The 21568-nt window shown below is 43.0% G+C and overlaps 1 protein-coding gene across 10 annotated transcripts in view; it reads right to left on the bottom strand.

Annotated features, from left to right (window-relative positions):
• Window positions 1-21568, bottom strand: part of EPHA5 (EPH receptor A5) — a 194012-nt gene that overhangs the window by 132099 nt on the left and 40345 nt on the right. For all 10 annotated transcript variants that reach the window (XM_064711003.1, XM_064711008.1, XM_064711004.1 and 7 more), the window contains exon 3: window positions 17395-18058. In XM_064711003.1, coding sequence (XP_064567073.1) covers window positions 17395-18058 — 664 coding nt within the window. The remainder of the gene's footprint in view (window positions 1-17394; window positions 18059-21568) is intronic.

Genomic DNA, 21568 nt, shown 5'->3' with positions numbered 1-21568 from the left:
TAACGCAGGAAAAAAAAATAGACTGGAACTTATTTAAGAATTAACATTTGTAATCATGAAAGCAATGACATATTTCTACTCCATTTAGCACTGCACGATATCTCTATGTGCCAGGCTGATGCAGCTTCATCTCCCAATGCCTTGCAACCAGCAATATCAAGTAGGGGCATGGATACACCCTTGCTGACAAGATCAAAAAGGATATAGCCAAGTCCACCAAAACAGGAGCCAAAACCACACAGGTAAGGCTTAAAAGAGAGTAAGAGTCAAACCCGTGAACTCTTTCACACAGGTTGTAGGCATCTAGAGCACGACAGAAAGGCTGGGGTTTTTCTGTGGTCCTACAGAAAACTGAGGGCAATTAATGCCATGTATAGACTCTGCCACATCAGCTTCCTGGTCACCTCTGATGTTAACAACTTTTAACAATAAAAGTGAGAGTCCATCAAATTCATGCAGGCAATAAACAGCTTTGCAATTAGTGTGAGCCAAGCTCCCTTGAAAAGAGGTACATGCTTGAGAGAGACAGAGGAGCCAAGCAGATTTATATTGGCTGTTTTAGCATTAAATCTCTTCAGAGCTTTTAAAAACATTAAACTGAGACCTTATTAAAAACTCGGTATTTTTATTTCAGCAGATTAATGACACTTACAGTACTAAATTCAATCTGCAGTTTCAAACACCACCAACAAACACAGCTCTATCTAAGTGTAATTAAAGAACTAGTCATCATTTTGGAGAAAATTTCTGGAGGCACACCAGCAAGCTTGATAAATGAAAGGAACTCAACCTCATATGGGAATTTGAGAACGTATATTTCATTTTTTTTTTTCCTTTCTGTGTACAATGAAATATCTTGATAGCATTACATTATAAAACAGTTTAACTGAAGGGACGGAAGGCTCACAGCAGGATTCACTTCTACATGCTAATTAATTATCACTTATTGGAGACTTTGCACTTGTATGTTTTGGCTGCAGAAGCTGCAAGTCTGAGAGGTTTTGTCTAAACAGTAGATTGCCAGTTTTGCACTAAGTCAGGACGAGCTTTTGTTTTCATTTTTACTTGAGGGGAAGAGATCTAGTTCTGTTGTCACAGAGGCAACATGCACGGATTCACTTTCACTCTCTTTTCAAGAGATAATTAAATATGTAGGAACACCATGCTCAGTGGCATGCTATTTTAAAGCAAACACTGGAACATGTATTCAGATCTGGTGCTTCAGCAAAACAGAAAAGGCCACAAATTACCCTTTTTAGTAAGTCAGCAAAAAGCAAAATATTTAATCCAGCCTGATCCAGGAGAGAAGATACAGATAACTCAGTAATGTACTTTGTAGTGGAATTTCTACATTTTAAAGATCTCTTATTTCTCCAATAGCCTAGGACATAACAAAGTAAATACTCAGATATTGATGATGTTGTCCCGCCGCTAGCTTTCCTAACCTAGTTGAGAAAATCCTGTAGACTGTAAGAACATCTAATACAAAATGTAATCAAGTGTTTGACTGAGCTACAGTTGAAATCCTGGCCTACATATATGGAAAAAAAACCCCTCAACTGTAAATGACAAATCACATCGCTGAAGCTATTGCCAGGAAAGCAAGTCACTAAGATCAGCTAAAATACAGAAGACACATGCCTACACTCACTAATGAGAAGGAATAGCAGTCATGTACCTGCACAGGCATGCACTTTAGAAAGTACACTATGAGATTGGGAAGCCTGATTTTCCACTGAATGATCCATGATTTTGGCAATTCCTTTCTTTGTTTTGCTCCCCATTACCAAATGAAGATAATGACATCCCCAAGGTACAACAGATATCTGATCTGGTGACAAAAGCCCTGGAAATTCCATCTCAGAGAGGCAAGTGTACAAGAAACATAACTGAGACTGACTACTCAGTCTTTTTTTTTTCATCATCACCCACAAAACTCTCTTATGTTTGAAGAAGCCTTGTGTTAGTGCTACTAACATTGATGTTGTTGCTGTTTTAAAGCCCAGGAAAACCTACATTTCCTTATTGCCTTTTGCAAAACACAAACAAGCTATTTACAGCAAAACCTGATACTTTTTCCTTAAGAAATGAAGATTCAAAATATTTCCAAACATGGTCATTTTAAAAGCATCTAGGGGACTTTGATTTCTTGCTGCCATTAGAAAACAAACTATTAAAGCAGAGTCCAAAACAAAAAAACCAAAAAACCAAAAAAAACCAAAACAACAAAAAAAGAGGATAAACCTGAGTTTATGGGGTCATTTTCATTAGCACCAGCACCACATCCTTCTTTAACAGGAAGATGTAATAAATTTACCAGATATAAATACAAGGGAAAGATACAACAGAGTATCCACAATGCCTACCAAATGCCACATCACTAGGTTGCTGAGTGTGCCATGTCCCAAACCTGCAGCTGCTGGGTGGAACAGGCCTCCCATCCTTTGGGCACAGCCTCAGGTACACAAGTTGTTTGCATGTTTAAGGACATCTGAAAAAGGCCAACAGGCTGGTTATATCTGTGTGGCTGAAGCAAAGATGATGGGCTTTTTCCCTTCCTATGCACACTCTCTGATTTCATTGTTCTTTCTTTACTCATGGTGTCAGACAGCTGTGGCAATAAATAGCTTTTTCTTGCCTTCAGACTCACACACATATAGACCCACTGCTCCAAAACAGAAATATAACTTTTCTCTGGAAAAGCTATGGCTTTTGTTCCATTCTGGTACAGACTTAATGGCACTTTTCCCAAGCAGTGCTCATGTCATGTAAACCTAAGGAAAAGGAGAGGAGGAGGAGGAGAGGGAATGAAACTCTTCTATTATTTATCAGCCACATAGTCTAGTGTTTGCCCCCACAAGCTATTTCAGAGATCTATGGATGCAGCATCTGCAGAAGATTTTCTCTCATTAATACTTTTAGCCATGATGATTTACAACACAACACAAAATTCACACACCACTGAATGCTGTGAATTTTTGGGTTTGTCCTCAGAAATTATTTGAAACATTAGATTCCTTTGCCATTATGTCGTAACAGTGTGCTACAAAGTAGGATCTATACACTGCACATTTATAAAAGCTCATAAGTTATTGATGTGACTTTTAAAGACTAAGCTGATTAAGCCATTCCACTTTTGGTGATTTACATAATTATACTTTATGTACGTTTTACTTATTATTCTGTTGCCTACAACCAACTTTTAAGGAAACATTGCGTGTATTCCTTTTTAACTGGAAGCAATCAGAATTGCTCTACAAATGCACTTTTACACAAGAGCAGAGGTCTTGACAAGAATCTCAACTACTTGTTTCAAAGCAGTGGGTAATAATCAGGAGAAAAGAATAATACTCATCATCACCGCTTTACAGTCCTGTGACTGCTCATTTGTTTATATCACAACAGCATCTAAGTCAAAGACCACAGACATTTGCCAGTTGTTTGACAGATAAGTGTAATTTGGGCACTTATCCACCTGCCTGTTCTCCCTAAAAAGCTGTTTCCAAACTGCCCCAGAAAGCCCCGGACACACCAGGGGTACTCGCTTTCAAAGCATTTGTTTCTTTTCTGTTATCTGACACAAATCAAACACTGTGTTCTGCATTCCACTGTGAAAATCCTGCCCTCGGAATTCCCCTCCATGCCAGCTGGGAGGAGGCAAGCAGAAAAGCAGTCACCTAAGCTGGCTCCTCCTAAAGGGAGAGTCGGGAGGAGAGAACAATGCACATACAAAACAAGAGGGGCAGAAGGGAAGTGAGTCAGGGTGCCGGAAAATATTTACTTGCAGATGTGAACACAAAGGAATCTCAAGCATTCCTTGCCTGAGCAGTGGATTTGTTGCCACAGGCTATTTAAGGTAGAAATCTGCCATATTTATCCTCCAGCTATGTCAGTTCAAGCTACTCCCCCAGGGCCCTGACAGCACAACATCACTTTGCAAGACTCGCCCAGATGTCCAGGGAGGCCAACCCATCTTATGTTAGAAAGGAAGTTCATGCCTAAATCCTTTTCAGGACAGCAAGAGAGATGAGAAAAATTGCTAATGATCTTGAAGCAAGAAAGGCAGAAGCAGGAAGCCTAAGCCTTCTAGCTCCATCAAAATTGGTTTGTGTGATCTTCAGCAAGCCATCCAGTTTTGTGTCTCAGTTTTGCGTCTCAGTTTTGCCTCCTAATGCCCATCCCACACACTTTAAAGCACATGTGTACAGCTGACAGAAGGCTGGAAAACTCTTCCAGAAGTGTGAAGAAAGGGTAGCCAGGGTGAAACATCAGAGCTTGAAAGCAGCAGTGAAACAAGTTTCAGATATCTTTCAGACTAACACTATTCTGTCAGTAGGTGTGGTGGCAGAGAGGCATCACCATGTTTTCCAAGTGCTGCTCCGGTAGCTATGCCAGGCATCTTCAACACAGTAATCTCCGGATATGGGATTGACTCAGACTCCTGAATGCTGGACAAAGAGGGCAGCAGGGCCCCAGGGGTGAAAATGAGCAAGGATCAGATGAATCAGTTCACTGTGTAACTCCTCCTCCTGCTTGACTCTTCTTAGTGGACATACTGCCACCTGAGGATGAGGTAGCGCTGGTTTCTCCAAGTGAGAGAGAAAGGCCAAACCCTCTGCACCACAAACACACCTTGCAAGTGAAAACCACACTTGCTAGACCTTCTGCAAACCTGCCAGCCAGTGCTGACAGCTGCAGCCCACATGGTACCTACCTGGAGCAAGGCAGGGACCCTGGCTCTGCAAAGGAGCCAAGAGCACCTCATGTTTAGCCCTCCTGCTTGAAGGAGCCCTGCTGCAAAGAGCCTTCCCCTGCCACAAATGTCAGGAACTGAGATGCTGGAGTACTGCAAGCGGCCACAGTACCATAGCAGCAACACAAGTTCAGTACTGCACACCTGCAATGAAATACTGCTGATAATTAGCACTGAAAACACTACTATAAACAACTGCACTACTTGTGTCACCAGTGCTATCCCCAGTTTGGGGCAGGTTGAAGATAGGCATTAATAAAATCATCTTGTAGCTCCCATGGTCCTTCAGGTTTATGCCCAAGCGAGCCAGGAGTTGAACATTAAAATTATAGTACTTTTGACACCTGAAGTATTTTTTCATCAGTATCAGAGTGCCCAGATAATTTATATATCACAAATATGATTTGGCAGGATTAAATTTGAAAATGATATATCAAGAATTTGTTAATGGAAGGGAAAACATTTGCAGCATACAACAGACCAGTAGAAGAAAAGCCTGATTGCTGTGATGAATAATGCATATTGCCTATGGTACTAATTAACCTTGTACTCCAGTAAGATATTATGGAACAATAAGGCTAATCTGAATGTGGCCTGACACTCTTCCCAATGGCATCTGGAAATCAGCCTTTGAAACATTTAAAACTTGAATTGTTAAACCAGAAGCCTTTTCTCAATAAACTTTCAGGAGTATTTTTGTTTCTCTATATTCACAGCCCACGCTGTTTTCATGCACGCAGGCAGTGCAAAACACTGAAGGTGACTCCACAACCAGAGATGTTCTAGCTTGTTTTTCCATGGGCCCTCACCCACCTGCCAGCAGCACACAAGCAGTTAACAGGCACCTCTCACTAAATCCCTCAATGCACACTCAGTCCTACAGAGAGAACTGCAGTGTGACTGTTGGGCTGCCTCTGCTTCATCCCAACCAGCGTGGCAAAATACAGTAAGCTCAGTGGAAATGAGCACTACAACTTTAAGCTGGTGCTTTTATGCTTCCGACCTAGAGCAAATGCCTTCACCTGAAAACATTCATTCTTGTTTGAGCTAGTTTGTCTTTTCTTGTAAAATACTCCTTTTTCTTCTTAGCACAGAGCTACACAAGGTATTAAACGCAGATGCCACATTGGAGGCATTGTGCTTTTAGTTGTGTGCACGGCGCCCACAAAGTGCAGCAAAATGACTTGCACATATCTGAATGGCTGAAGACACAGAAGGAGTCATGCACAGGGATCTTGATAAACAATAAACACTTTTTGTGTCAGTTTACAGAGTCATGGAATCAAGACGCCAGACAACACCGGCCAGTGTTTTACACACCAAGGTCTGATTTAGCATAGTCTTTTATTGGGAAAAAGACAACGAAAAACAAAAACTACAACAAAAAACCAAAAAACAAACAAAACCACCCCAAACAAAACCCGAGCCAAAGAAACAAAACATGACAAAAGAAGAGGCCACCAAATCAAATCAAACAGTCCCACAATATTTCAGAAGGGCAGGATTTGGCAGGGAGCACTTCCCCCCATCTACCAGTGCACTTAACATGCTGCATTTCAGAGCCAGTGCATGACCCAATGCCTTCACCATCAGGATGACAAAACTCGTCAATGCCATTAGCCACGGTCAGAGCCCTGTCAATAACAGACTCACACAACAATTCCACTAGACCCTGAGCACCAGATTTCTAGCTGGCAGCCATCCCACACACCCAGCAAAAACACACCAGGAGATGTCTGACCTGACTGCTGAGTGTTACTGATGCATCCAGGAGACAAGAGCCTGAAGACATCAATGATGAGGATGCCAAGTGCAGAGCTCTTGCTCACTGAGCACACAGCAGCATCTTAGGGAAGGCTTCCTACAATGCATCATGTCCTGTAGCCAGGCTCAGGGGCTGTTATGCCATTTTGAACTGATCAGAGTGAGAAGCAACTCAAAATTTCTTCCTTACTCTGCTCAATGGAGGAGAGTGCAGAAACAGGTAGATGAACTTCAGCCTGTGTCCTCCTGCATTACATGAGAAAAAGACAACCACAAAATGCCAGAAACTGTTATTTGGGAAGTGTGGAGATCAGGATCACACCATTTGCTGACAAATAGGTCTGAGTTATACCAATTATCATGAACTAAATTTCCTTCCTATAGGCTGTGTTCTGCTGGCAGTCAGCATGACACTTAATAAAGATCTAGGCCAGGAAATAATTTAGTTAATATATCATAAAGGATTATCATCTCCCTCCCACCAAAATCAATGATAAAATCCCCACTGACTACAAAATGCAAAAGATCACACTGCAATTCATTTCTGCCAGGAAACCTGCAACCAGATGTATCAGTCTGGCAGCACTACCCTGCAGCAAGGTCTCTCGGTGTTATTCCTGCCAGGCTCACTAGTGCAGGCACCAACAGGATGGTTTCTTTCTCTCTCTGGTACTAGCCAGACTCTCAAGCTGGACCAGAATGCCTGTGCACATGAATGATCGATGAAGTCTCCCGAGCATAAGCGTGTCTCCACATCTGCCTGTGTGGGCCCACGCTGCCCTGACCCAAGCCATATCTGTAGGCATTATCCCTGTCTAAATTCCCTGCTGACGGCTTTGTTGAAGGATGCTGCTGCTGTCACAACACAAGAGCAGGTCCTAGCTGCTGTGACACTTCATTTGTCTGGGCAGCAGCAGTGCCTGGAAGGATGACTGCCCTGTTTTAGTGTAAGTATGCAAGATAATCAAGGCCAGCTAAGCAAACTAGTTTTGACACATTAAATCATGCTTGACCTGTGAAAGCAAAGAAAAATAACGTAAAAGCTCTTCTAAAAAAAACCAAACAAATAAATAAATAATATGGGCCAGTCCTGTGCCCAGGGAGGGGAGAAAAGCTTTTATCTGAGCCTGACTGAGGACATCAGATGGGCAGAGAGGGAAATATTATTTTGCAAGAAGACACCTGCCTTTTTCTTCATAGGTTTGTAGCATTTCACTTCTATAAAGAGTCTCTTGCTGATCATCTGCTCTGGCAGTAAAAGAGCATCAATTGCTCAAGCAAAAAGCAGACACAAAATCAGCTAGGACAGGAAGAGTAAAATCACATCTTATGTCTGCTTACCCCTTACCACCACACTCATGTGCCTACAAATGCCCCGACCAACATCTGACTTGGTACTGGAGGGTCACATGATTATTTTTGCTACAGTACTCTGTGAGCCTTAAGCTATTTTTGCCTCATATTCCCTCTGCAGGCACTTTGCTCTAGACATTGCAGCCTGCAGTGACAACACTCAGTCTGCTGCCAGTCAAGCATTGCAATGCAGGAAATCCCAGCAGCACAGGGTCACAGGGCATCTGTGGACCTTGGCAATTATATATGGCATCTCCCCATCATCCTGGACCTCTTCCTCCCTGCTGTGAATTTCTTCCAGTAATTAACATGCCCAATTGCCTTGGATTTATACTAATAAAACACTGGCTCCTGTCCCAAGATTCCAACATTGCTGTCACTTCTTGAACCTGCCAGAGCCCCAGCAGTAATGAAGCCCACACCCCTGGCTCTGTTACTGCCTGGGCTGCAAGCTCTCTGAGAAGCACTTTGGAGCTGGGAAGCTGCAGCCTGCAGGTTGCTTCCACCAAATTACAAATTAGCACATTCCCCATGCTCTGCAGTAATTAAAAACCTTCCTTTCCAGGCAGCTTTCGAAGGCAGCATTGTGACCCCTGTCACCACTGCAGTGGGATGACAGACTGCCCAATCTGGTGTAAGCCCTCTAATGTGTAATTTGTGGAATTAGTGCTGTACCAGAGCAACTCCCAGCCCAGGCAGGAGACAGTGATTTCACCTGGGTAGCAACCATCGCTTGGAGTTCAACAAAGATCTTGTTGGCTCCCTAGACAGGCTCCCTTTATTGCAGTAATACCAGTCACACACATGCAGACAGTCCACACACTGGACAGCCTGCTGGGGCAGGGATGCTTTTTTATATACGTGCAGAGTGTCTGGTAGTCAGTAATGCTGCTGTTTTGGTAGTGAAATGAACCCCTGGGTAGAGATGTATTCCTTGGCACAGCTGCCACACTAGGCAGAGCATCTTGGTGATGTGAGAGTCCTGTTCAGAAAGTGCTCCTCCAGGCCAAGTGGTTTTTTGAAAGAAAGCATCTACCTGAGGTACAAAAGCAAGCCTTTTGAAATGACAATTTCTGTCCAAATTCCATCTCTAGAGGAATGTTAATTTCATTGTTATTTCCCAATGAATCCACCTGGAGAGGAATGATCTTAAAAGGGCTTTAGGTTAGTCTAAGGGCATGAAAAGAGCACATGAGATCAAGCACAGCACTGATATCCAAAATCCTGGTTCAGGCTCTAGTCTCTGAATAGCACTGAATAACTCAGTCTCCAGCCCAAGGCTGTTGTTTGCAAAACCAGGAATAGTGACTCTGACCTATTTCACAAAGTTGGTAGTTATAGATCAAACAGAGGAAAGCCCTCCACATGACCTGGAAGGTGTTTTAATAGTCTGCATTAACTGTTTCTTTCCTCACAGTGAAAAAACTCACTTCTCAAGTGGCAGCAAAACTACTCATAAGCCGGTCAAAGCCTGCTGTGAGGACTTGGCTCAGGATACCCCTCCAAGTGTCACTGCAAGAATGGGTCACATCTCAAGCCAGCACCACCCCCAGTGCCACACTGGTCAGGCAAACCTGTCAGGGAGGCTGAGCCCACACCATCACTGCCACAGCCGGCTCTGTGAGGAGCATGAAGATGCAGACGAAGGTGCTCTGCTGATGTGGATCCTCTCCCACCCATCCTGCTTCCAGGAAAGTAACTGTGGGTGGCACGAGGAGGCATGCAGGCAGGGATAGTCTTCTTTCAAACCCCCCAGCCAGGGAGCTTGATCTGATACTGCCACTTAATACGGCTCTTAAAGCCTGAGTTTTCAGGAGAAGGGAGGTAGAATTTTTCTTGGCATTAAATTGATTGACTGTCATTTACAGTGAGAAGAAAGTTGTCATCTCAAATCCCAGTTCTTCAAACTTCAGCGGTATTTTTAAGGATATAAATTTATAAAGACAGGTGTATGAAAGAAATAAGGGACACCCACAAGCCTTGAATTGCTTCTTTTGTCTTGGTTTGTTTGGGGTTTTTTTCTCTAATCTGTTTTGTGTATACATTTTGGAGTTTATGTAATGCCTACCCCTCTGAGTTTGCTCCAGTATTAAAAACCTCTTAACCACCCTGAGGGAAATCAAAAATGGAAGCTCATCAGAACCATGTTCAATACAACCTAACCCTGTGTTGTTCATACATACAATTCTGTCTATACTAGATTAACTTGTTCAGTGACAAAAAATGAACAATCTTCCAGCAAAATGAATGGGTATCTCTTTTACCATGAAAAGCAGATTCAACTCTTTCTACAGATATGCATATTGTAGTTTCACTGCTCTTACTTCATTCTACTGAACACTTACCTTGTAAAGGATACAAGTTTATTCAGCTAAGGAAATAAAATAAAATATAAGCTGTGAATCTGTCCATACAAGGCACAATTGTAGCCTGCTTTTGTGGAGCCTGGATTTCAGCCTCAATTTTAACCCAGAGCAAGTGAAAATGGTCAAGATGCAAAACATGCAGAGAGGAAAGCTTATTATTGAAATGTCAACACATCATTAACTACTGCTAAGTGCTTCTAAATGAAAAATACAAAACCGAAAACCCAAATTATGAGCAAAACAATAGTACCACTTCATTTTAATGCCCCATATAAATTAGGTGGAATGAGGGTTCTGACAAACGAGCTCTAGCAGACCCTTGGCAGTTCAAGTGGTTGCAGCGACCCTTCTGCCACAGATCACCATGTAGGGAGAGTGCCCCCAGGCCAGGACATCAGGACAAGCACTCCACTGATCACATCAGTCATGGGCAAGCGATCCAGTTTTACAGAGCCAGCAGCAGCTTCCAGCGCTGGGACAGAGCGGGCAGCTGGGCACAGCTGTATCTTAAATCCAGGCAATTAAATTCTCTGCATTGCCAACAAGCATTCATGCACTTTATCGGTAGTGGTTTTCCAGAGTCCTTAATTGTTTCAAAAAACCACAATTAATAAGTGAGCTGTTTCCAAGCCATTCAAAGTCAAAGTCAAAGCTGGCAATCAAAGGAATCTAACCACACCATGGCCAACACTCCTTTTGTCCTACAACACCTCTGCCATCCCATAATTTAATAAATTCTCTAATCTACCAATGGATGCAGTGTCTTCAGGAATGATAAAACCAAACAAAGGCAGCATCAAGTAAATATAATTTAGTTATCTAGGACCAGACTAAAAAGCATATCCTAAGATCTGTCCCAAAATATCTTATGGTTAAGAAGCAAACATGACCTTCACAGTTTACACTTCTGAAGTCATTTCCAAACCTTATTTTGTTTGCACTGCTCAATCTACACTTGGTGAAGGGAATAAAGTACTTCTTAACTGTCCTTCTGAAAGGTGACTGCACAGCAGCCAGACTGCAAGGAGCAGGAAGGTTAAGTTGGTCAAAGCAGCAGCCTGAAAGCATCGCTGCAGAACAAGGAAAAGATCTTCAGTCCTTGGGGTTATGAGTATACCAGGTAGTGCAGAAAGTTACAGCTCATTAGTAAAGCACAAATCATTGCACATAGATGGACACCGTGCCTCCTACAGAAAGGAGGGCAAATATACCCACACAAACCAAAACAAAGACAGTAATATTTAATCAGTCCTGCTGCAACACAGTTTTGATCTGTGCAAAACATTTCCCTGCTCTTGTTAATTATTTCAGCTGCAGAACAAAACCCCATATATACATGCACACACCTCTCTACAGAATGAAGCCCATTCTCCCTTCAGTGACAACTGCATTTTGCATTCAAGTGACTTTCTTTACATTTGAAAAGAGAATACACATTGTGTGGCCAGAAATTCAGCTATTCTGACACTGGCTGGGTTTGTGACTAATTAAAATTAACTAGGTACTTCATAATTATATAAACACCTAGCATGCTATATTCCCAGCCAATTTGGTTTTAATCAGAAAAACGCACAAGAAGTCTGAATGATGGGCAAAGAACTCCCTGGAGGAGCAACTGTACTTCCAGATTTAGTATTCTCCATATACCAAATATTTCCATCACTGTTTTTCTTGCCATGTAATCACCTCCCAGTAGAACAATTAAAAAGAGATTTTTTTTCCTTTCTTTTTATCATCCCTGGACTTTGCTTGCTTTCCACTCCCCTACGAAGGTAAAAGCACACTTGCCTTATCCACCTGAGTCCCAGCTGGGAAGTCTCCCACAAGACAGGCAGGATTTAGCAGTATGCTGCCTTTCCAGCATAGGTAACGAGGAGGAGAGGGGGGAAGAGAGAGAGAGAGAGAGAGAGAGAGAGAGAATTCAGCCAACATGAGGCAGAGAGGCAGGCAAGTTGTGGAATGGACTGAAGAAAAGTTGCCCCCCTACTGCAGGTGTATCAGGCATAAAACCAGAAACACTGTCTGCTCTGGAGCAAAAGACCAAGTTTCAGAATAAGATTACCCGTGCAGCAGCATGTTTCCTTTTCTAGAAATAAGGGGATAGGGAAGGCAATGGCTGAGGTCCTGCACTGCGTCACCTGAGAAAACCACACATAATATGCAAATACACAGGGTTTTCTTTATTGTGGTATCAGCTGTCTGTTTCATTCACACATCAGGCCTCTGTCATCACTCCATTTTAAGTCCTCAGTTGTCTCCCAGCCCTCCACAGCTGGTACCTTCTGCTCCTCACCAGCCAAGGGTCACTACCTCTGCCTGCACAGCTGTAAATAAACAATTGCCTCTGAGTGTCCTTCGAGTGGCTCATCAACGGGATGGCAATCACTGCTCTGGGAAAGTGCCTTCAAACAGCCTGCACTGATTGCTCTGCATTTGGGAGGAAGATGAGTAGCTCTGCTTCACCCCCAATCAGCCAGCAACAAAATCATCCAGGAACTGATTCAGCAGGTAAACTTCTAAACTACATAAGCTAGGTGTCAATTAGTTTTAATTAAGTCCAAAATAAATGACCTGTGAACACAACATTTTTCTGCAGCCCTTGTTTTCTGTAAGAAACTCATTTCTCTTGGCAAGGGCTCAGCTAAATCACAACACAAGTAATGAACAATCAGCAAAAATAAATATGGTTTTGTAAATGCACTGAGGTATGTTCAGCAAAGTTGATTAAGGGAAACATAATCAAACAAACATCAATATTTAAGACAGCAGAAGCGCTTGAACATTCTAGAGATGTTTTACCAAAAAAAAAAAAAAATCCAGGTATTTTTTCGGGCAGCAGCTCCTTTCCAAAACCACAAACTATACCCCAACCCATCTTTCCTCCAGCCCTCAGTTTCAATGTTCTTCCTCAGAAGACATCAAGGGTGAAGAAAGATATCACTGAATTTTCCCCCATTATTTTGTCCACCTCTAACATCTTTAAGCTTGTCTATATACCTGGTAGCTAGCTAAAACCAGCTGTACTCCTTTTGATGTCTCTTCAAGTGGCAGCATGCACTGATTCTCGGAAAGGAGAGTGTCATGACCTCCTGACCTCATTACTCACCTTTTCACTTTGGCTCTCCTTCTGAGGAGTTTTCTTTTCTTCCATTTTTTCTTTACTCAAATATTTAATTTATTTGTGCTTCAGCTCTGAAAAAAGATCAGGCTATGCAAAATCAATTACATTTGCAGCCCACTGGACACTACCAGGACCTCACCACTGCAAAAGTTTTTGGCTCTCATTAGCTTAACATGTCAACATCCCCTCTCTTCCAGTTGCACGGGCCCAACTGTCTTTAGAGGCATAAAAATAAATACTTCTTGCTGCTCACTGAAAACATATTGGGCTGAAGGTGAGGATGAATGCAAAGAGAAGTGCCAAAAGGTGCCCTTGTCAGGGTATTCATTTCCTACACAAACCCCAATGGTTTGAGTACTGATATTTACAGTAAGCAACTAAAACTAAAGTTACAACAAAACTCACCTATGCCAGCGCAGGAAGAAGGAAAGCAGAGATTGGGCAGATTTTTTTTTTTTTTTTTGTCAAACCCCTAAATGGGTAAAGGGAGAAATGCCAGTGGCACTACACCGATTTTTACAGCATTTTCGGATCTGTCCCTCAGCTTTGGTTGAGTATTGCCTGCTAGGGCAGAGACCACCATTAGGAAACTTGAAACTGGCCAAGCAGACTTTAAAGCAGGCATTTTCCTCAAGGGTCCATTCAGAAAGCACCATCTGAACTGAGGCAAAGCCCATAACCATCAGTCCTTTAGTGCTACCAAACCACCACTGGAAACCAGCAGAGAAATTCACAGAGCAACTGCTTAAATTTCTCTTATTACCTAGCACAGCAATATATTCCTGTGAATAATGAACCTCAACACTGGTCCTTTACAAGCATGTCCTAACAAAGTCACAATTTACCTCTAGCTGTCCCTAGAAGTTTCTGATAAATGTGCCATGTTGCCAAAAGAGGTGTAAAAATCCAAATAGTTTGAGTTTTTTACAGTAACTACTACCTAGCTGCCTATACTAATTGACAGAGTGAGCACATTATATAAGGAGATTAGACCATGTCATATTTACAACCTCAGAGTCCCCAGTGAGAGAAATTGCTCAGCTGTTACTGTCAGTGCCTTCTTCAAACAGGAACCCTGCTGACAAGATGATGAATTCAGAACATCATTGCCAATTAATGATTTGTAGGCAGAAGGGATTTCAATAGTTCCCATATGTTTGTGAGGATGACTGGGATTTACATCACCTCTAATAAAAGAGTGTAGCGTGCTCTGTCCAGACGTGACACTAGAGATTGGAAAATGTCATCTTTGCAGGAGAAATTTTAATAAACAAAGCCAGGCTCTTCTGGGTTGAAAATGTTTCCCAAAGCACGGTGATGAAAAAGCTGCTACTGAGTGAAAGCAAACTGGGAGACCGCTTGCAAGATGCACCCAAGTGATTTACAAACCAAAGGTCAGAAGTTATTTAGGTGTTTGTGAAAGCTACACAGCAGAGTGCCAAGACCACCATTATGTCAGCCAGGAGCATGGAGTGCATTTCCTTAGCATCAATCAGACTGTGAAAAAAAAGTTGAGCGTTTACAAATACATAGGACCTTTCTTGGTGTTACTTACTCTGCTCAGGGATGCAAAGTTTAACCTCACTGCCTTAGAAGACAGTCTCATCTTTGTGAATGTAACAATAACCAAAGCAGAAAGTGTTTTACTCACATGGGATATCGACATGAACTCCCATGCATGCTGGATACAGACCTCCTGAATTGCCTGAGGCTGAATGCCTCCTATCAACAGAGCATCCTGGAGCCAAGCAGCAGGGAAAGCTTGCCACAATGACCCGGGGTAAACACAGGACATCCAAATGGGGCCCTCAAACAGAACTTGCCATAGGCATTCAAGTCCCATTGATTTGGTGATGGAATTTAGGGCTACCCCACACAAAAAAAAAAAAAAAAGAATTACTGGTTTTAACACCTCTAGAGCAATAAAGTGATAAAAATCGTGTCTGTAGGTGAGATAAAGAGCAGTTTATGTGAATATACCTTAGGAACAGGGCAGGGATAAACTACCACAAAGCATCTTTACACTTCTTAATTATGATCACAGTCCTACCCAACACAGTCATAAATTGAGAGGCCACATACTGCCCTCTTAAGAAAAACAAATTAAAAGAAAAACCAACCTAGACCTAAAAACGGCAAGCACAGCTTTTAATCACTAAGGTCTTCTGAAAGCACACCCCCGATTGCCATCTCAACACTGCAATCCTTCTACAGGCAGCCCAGCTTCTTCAATGATAGTCTCAGGTTTCTGGTTTAAATATGTAGTTTTTTGGGTTTGCTGTTTTGGTTCATAGTTGGGTTTTTTAAGAGTGGGTTTTTTTGGAGGGGGAGGGGGCTATTTTTTTGGTTGGTTTTTTTTTTGGTTTTTGTTTTTTTTGTTATGAGACCTCTAAGTGTGCTTTGAGAAATGTAGCATCAGAGGACAGGACTTGAAGGGTGACTAACAGAGGACTCCTTTCCTCCAAAAATTCTAGACCTAGCACCAGATCTGTGTCTTGTCATTTTGTGATGTGGTATTTTCTGCCATAATTAAGCAAAACCTGGCAGATCTATCAACCAACATCCCTCGTCTGTGGCAGTCTGTATTTCCTCAACTTGGAATAATGTTGATCTTAGCTCCTCCATTGTACAGTATCAAACATGGAGTCAGTCTCTTCTCCCCCCCTCCTAAAAGGAGAAATATCTTTATTAGCACAGGAAAAGCAAAATCAAGACAGCTTTTGCTGCATTGACTACATCTGTAGAAAAAGGATACTATTCTGTTCAAAAATACCACTCCACATGCTGTTTAGTAGAGGTTTCTCCAACACAAACATTTCTCTCAAACATTACATTTTCTCTCCATGTCAACCTTTGAAGAGATTTGAACTATCTTCAGGGTCACAAGCTTGTGGCCAAGGACTAAAGGATCAAGACCACAGTTTGCTGTGGGTATGCACTGATCTATTCTTTGTACTGCACTACAAACAATAATCAGTGTCTGGAGTGAGGTGAAGAGAAAATGCAACACAGACTTCAGCTGAAGTGGAATTCCTCTGCGTTCCCCACAGTATCTATTACAATCCATTATTAAGTGCCTGCAAAGAGAAGCCAATTGAGATGGAACCGATAACCAATACGTATTAATTTTGCAAAGAGCAAACTGTATTGAAATCATTATTTACCTTCTCTTTTGCAAGAAAATTAGTTTTGGGCTACCTGCTACATATTTACAAACGAAGGGCAAATTTTATAAACAAGCATGTAATACAGCAAACCACAAAATAATATTGTACATTCAGAGTACACTGTTGTTCTTTGCAAATATTCTTTTTAGAGTCTTGAGCTTTAGATACCCTAGATCTCTTGCACAAGGCCTCTGATGATTTGGGAGACTATGCTGACCAGCAATCGGGCAACTTCAGCCAGCTACTTGTGGGAAAACTTCAGCACATATGGAAGCATTTTTATCAGTGGGGCTGTAAGTTTAACTCTGAACAGCTGAGCAGCTTTGTATTAAATTATTTACCAGAGAGGAAAATCAATCAACTCACACCACATCAAATACCCAGCCGCCCATAGAGTGAGAAAGACAGAAAAACACACTCCTCCAAATACAAAAACAAAATGCATCTTCTATAGAGAGATTAACTTCAAACATTCCTGGGTACAGTGCAGAAAAAAAAAAGAAACCGGGCTTCTAAGACTCGTAAGGAAAACCTGATACTGAGGAAAAATAACATAAATCTCTAAATGACAGATAAGACTACAATTGCCTCGTGGACCCAATAGTACAGTGCTCCAAAGATCATAGAAGAATGCCAGATTCTCCTTGTTGGCAACACCAGAAGCACCTGCACATGGGGTGTCAAGTGCCACAACATCCAGCCCAGGCCTCTGTCTTCCTGCTGCAACTCTTACTCAAAGGATGTCAGTGGAAGTGAGAACCTGACCCACCACTGCCAACTCAACCAGGCCCAAAAGCCATGGAAGAGAAGAAAGCCCAGCTGCCCGCCCGCTTGGAAGCTCAGCACAGCGCCCTCCCTGCGAACCCTTACCTTGGCAGGTGTTGTTCTTCTCCTCATAGCCTGCCTTGCACAAGCACTTCCCGATGGGCACCAGCCATTCCCCCTCGGCACTGCAGTGCATCTTGGGTGCCTCCTCGGTCACCGAGTGGTTGATGCAGACACCCGACACCTCCAGGAGCTGCGAGGAATCCGCCCCCGTGATGGTGTCGGGGAAGCGCGCCAGGTTGCGGATCACCGACGGGCACTTCTTGTAGTACACGCGCACTGAGACCAGGGCAATGCAGGCGCCCACGTCCTGGAAAGCCAGGTAAAATCCCTTCTTTGTCAGGGGCCCAACGTCCCGCACCTCCGTGTTGAGCTTCATCACTCTGTCGCCGAGGTCTAACTCTGTGAAGCTCTCATCAGCAGCAATGGTGTCAATCTTGATGTACTGGTTTTCTTTGATGTTCCTCCCATCTTCATCATCAGATTCGAAGTAATACATGTTGAAAGTCTCCTTGCAGGTCCCAAGTCCTCCTGGAAGGCTGTTACAGTCCCTCAGGGTGAATTTGAGCTCGATGAAGATGCGGGATGCCCCCTCATTAGAGATCCAGCTGGTCAGAAGCCAGTTGTTCTGATTCTGTTCCATTACCTTGCATACTTGGTATGTGTGTATCGGAGCGTAGTTTTCATCCACCTCGCCAATTTCTTCCCACTGTATAAAAAGGAAAAGTACTTTTTAAAACAGTCACAACTCTCAGCTTTCCCATCTAAAGAGCATCTTGGGCTTCAGAACTCAGGACTTTCAGGGGAAAAAATGTTCTAATTGCCAAGCTTTCTGTACTAGAGGCTTGATACATTCCTGGTAAAGTCAGATAAATGATCCTTTATAAATAGAAAAGGATGCTAGTTAAAACCCTTTGTTTTAGATAGTTCAAAAGTGGGAAAACATATTGCTGGGTTTGTCCACTACTATTAAGTTAGGAAACAAAACAAAAGCATATGGGGCCATTTCTGTGAGCTTTTCCAATGCATCCACGGTTTGTCTGTCCCCATGCCCCCAGGCTCCTTTCTACCACATCCTCAAATCACTGCCCCACATAATGAAAAACACACTTCTACAAGCTATTCTCCCCCACCAAACAGCATGCCAGAAAATCAGTGGAGTGATACACTAAATAAATGAGCCTTTGCTATCCCCAAGTGCACTAGTCAGTGTAGTTCTTGGTCATGCAAAGAGAAGATTACTTCCAATACAGGTTACAGGGATCTGCAAATCTTGAGCTGTTTATGTGCTACACAGGTTTTCAATCAGAGCTTCAGGCAACTTTTTTGCAGTTTTGTGGAAATTGCAGCAACTGTTTGTTCATTTTGTTTTAGCCATAGTGATGCTCTGAAGGGCAGCACTTGGAAGAAATGTTTTTTCCTGGTGCAGCTCAGAGTCAGTAGCATCACAACTGTGCCTACCACAGATACACATTAGAGTTTCCTCTGCTTTTGACAACCTTAGTGTTGCATTACGAGATTAGATTAACCGTCTAAGTGCAGCAAAGAACCCAGGAGAGCCAGTGCTGGTTTCAGTTTTGGTCCATTCTACTTTTGACCCACTCATCTGCCACCCAACACCTGCTCCATCCTCTGCTCAGCATTGCTGCACACACCTGGTCACAGCTGCGGATGCAGCACAAAGGAAATGCACAGAGCATAATTTAAAGGTACTCTTGTTTCAGGCTGCATATCTTCTAAGGGTCAAAGACCAAACTTTTTCTGTGGAAATACATCCTGAGATACTGTTGAGAGTGTTCTCAGCCCAGATGCCATTACTGAAGAGCTGAGATAGAACACCCTCAGAGTCAATGTAACAACAAGATATGTTTTTAAAACGAAATGTTGTTCTCACATTTTAAATTAAAACAGCAGCAAGAAGTGACATGAGAACCTAACCTGATGGTACGGTCAGAAATGAATTACAAACATCACCATCAGAAAAACATTTCTTCTCCTGCCTAGCCAGGGATGTGAAAGTGGGGACTTGTGCAGGAAGACATCCCCATTGTGATGTGCAGAGTCCACATGCACCACCAGTCTTCCAAGTAAGGAACCTAACCCAAAGACATTTTTTCCACGGCAAGCAGTACTTTCATTTGTAAGCCTTTTTTGTATCTCTGGGCTTAAACAGGCCACAACCCTGATTAAGATGCAATTGTCTCTGGGCAGCACCACAGAATTGGACAAAGATGTGTCTGCAGTGAAAGCCACACAGATCTGTGCAGGATTCATGCCTGACTTTAGGAGAGGCAATTAACAATTACCAGGAGAGTGACTGAGAAAAGATAAAAGAAAAGCATGCAACATAGAATAATTCAGCAGCTAGATTTTCTACATTCCAGTAAATAGGAAGGTTTTGATATATGAAATTAAAAGCAGAAAAACACCATCCTTCAACTAGCATGGTTAATTTGAGTAATAAATATACTGTACATATATACTTCCAAGTGAATTTGTCTAACATTGTACTAGTTTCAGCCAGGATAGAGTTAACCCTCTTCATAGTAGCTTGTATGGAGTTACCTTTGGGATTTTGCTAGAAACACTGTTGATGACACAGAGACGTTTCAGTGAGTGCTGAGCAGCACTTACTCCAGTCAAGGCCTTTTCTGCCTCACAGCCCATCCCACCAGCAAGGAGGCGCTGGGGGTGCACAAGAAGCTGGGAGAGGACACACCTGGGACCGCTGATCCACAAGGCCAAGGGATATTCCAGGCCATATGGTGTCATGCTCAGCACATAAAACTGGGGCAAGAAGAAAGAACTGGGGACAGCAAGAATCATGGCATTTGCTTTTGCAAGTCACCATTATATGTGAGGAAGCCCTGCTTTCATTAGGACAGCTGAACACCCGCCAGCCCATGGGAAGTGGTGTTTCCCAGGAATTTCTTGGTTTACTTTGCTTGTGTGTGTAGCTGTTGCTTTACCTATTTTAGTGTCTTTCTCTTAACCCATGAGATTTCTCACTTTCACCCTTCTGATTTCTCCCTCATTCTCTGCAGGAAAAGTGAAGGAGTGGCTGTGTGGTGCTTAGCTGCCAGCTGGGGTTAAACCACAACAGTCCTTTTGATGGCCAGTGTGGGGCTGGAAGGGTTTGAGATAATGACAGGTTTGATCTGAAGGTGCTAGATTGAAGTTATAGCTGTTACTGTTGTTGAGCTATTCATTGACTGGCTCCTGGGCTTGCCATGGGGCCTGATTGCCTCACTGCATGCCAAAGCCTGGTTAGTGCCTGCTCCTTGGTTCTGCTCCTTGCTGAACTGCTGACCATCTTACTCTGCCAGGCCTGGCCACATCCTGATGCCAGCAGTGACAGAGCACCAGGCTGGCAAATGCCCAGGCCATCCCTGATGTGTCTGTGATGCTACACTGGACATGCTGCCACTGCAGTGTGAACTCAAGTTGACAGGAATGTGACCTGGGATTAGTCCACGCGGGAGAGCAGCCCTAAGCAGCTGTGGATCCATTCCTGCTGGAGCAGGTGCATCTCAAAGCATCTGTGTCTGTGGTTATGTTGGTGTTGCAGCATGTACACCCCTGAAGAGACTGAGACACATAGTCAAGGCTCCACTTTGAGCAGGTAAAATCCTAAGGGACTGAAGTCTGTGGCTAAGTCCAAAAAAGGAGCAGGAGCAAAGAGAGGAATTCATTGCAACCCATATGGTCTGGTCCATGAATAGGGACTGTAATGAGAATTCCACCCTGCTTACCTGGAAATGGCTGAACACCAGCCAGCCCATGGGAGAGGTAAATTAATTCTTTGGTTTGCTTTGCTTGTGCATGCAGCTTTTACTTTACCTATTGTAGTATCTTTATCCCAAGTCGTGAGTTCTCACTTTTACCCTTCTGATTTGCTCACTTACTGGGGGGAGTGAGAGAGGGGCTGTGGGTGCTTAGCTGCCAGCTGGGGTTAAAGCATAATACTATATAAAGGTGAAGTCCTATTTTTGCAAAGGTGGTGGTGATTCTCCTTTTGGTGAAAAGGGAGAGTAACCCTCCACTTCCCCCAATCCACAGAGGGGTCCCTGCCAAACCAGCCCAGGGGACAGATGAGCACATCTCAGTATCACCCAGGAAAGACATAACGACTTCAACTTGGCTTTTTTTCTGGCTGAAGGTCAGAGGATCACTCAAACAACTGCTCACACCAACAAGCATACATGAGTAAGTGTTAACT

This window comes from Zonotrichia leucophrys, chromosome 4, assembly GCF_028769735.1.
Source record: "Zonotrichia leucophrys gambelii isolate GWCS_2022_RI chromosome 4, RI_Zleu_2.0, whole genome shotgun sequence".
NCBI classification, from domain to species: domain Eukaryota; kingdom Metazoa; phylum Chordata; class Aves; order Passeriformes; family Passerellidae; genus Zonotrichia; species Zonotrichia leucophrys.
Note: the sequence above shows the minus strand (reverse complement) of the source record. Positions and strands in the feature narration are given on the sequence as shown.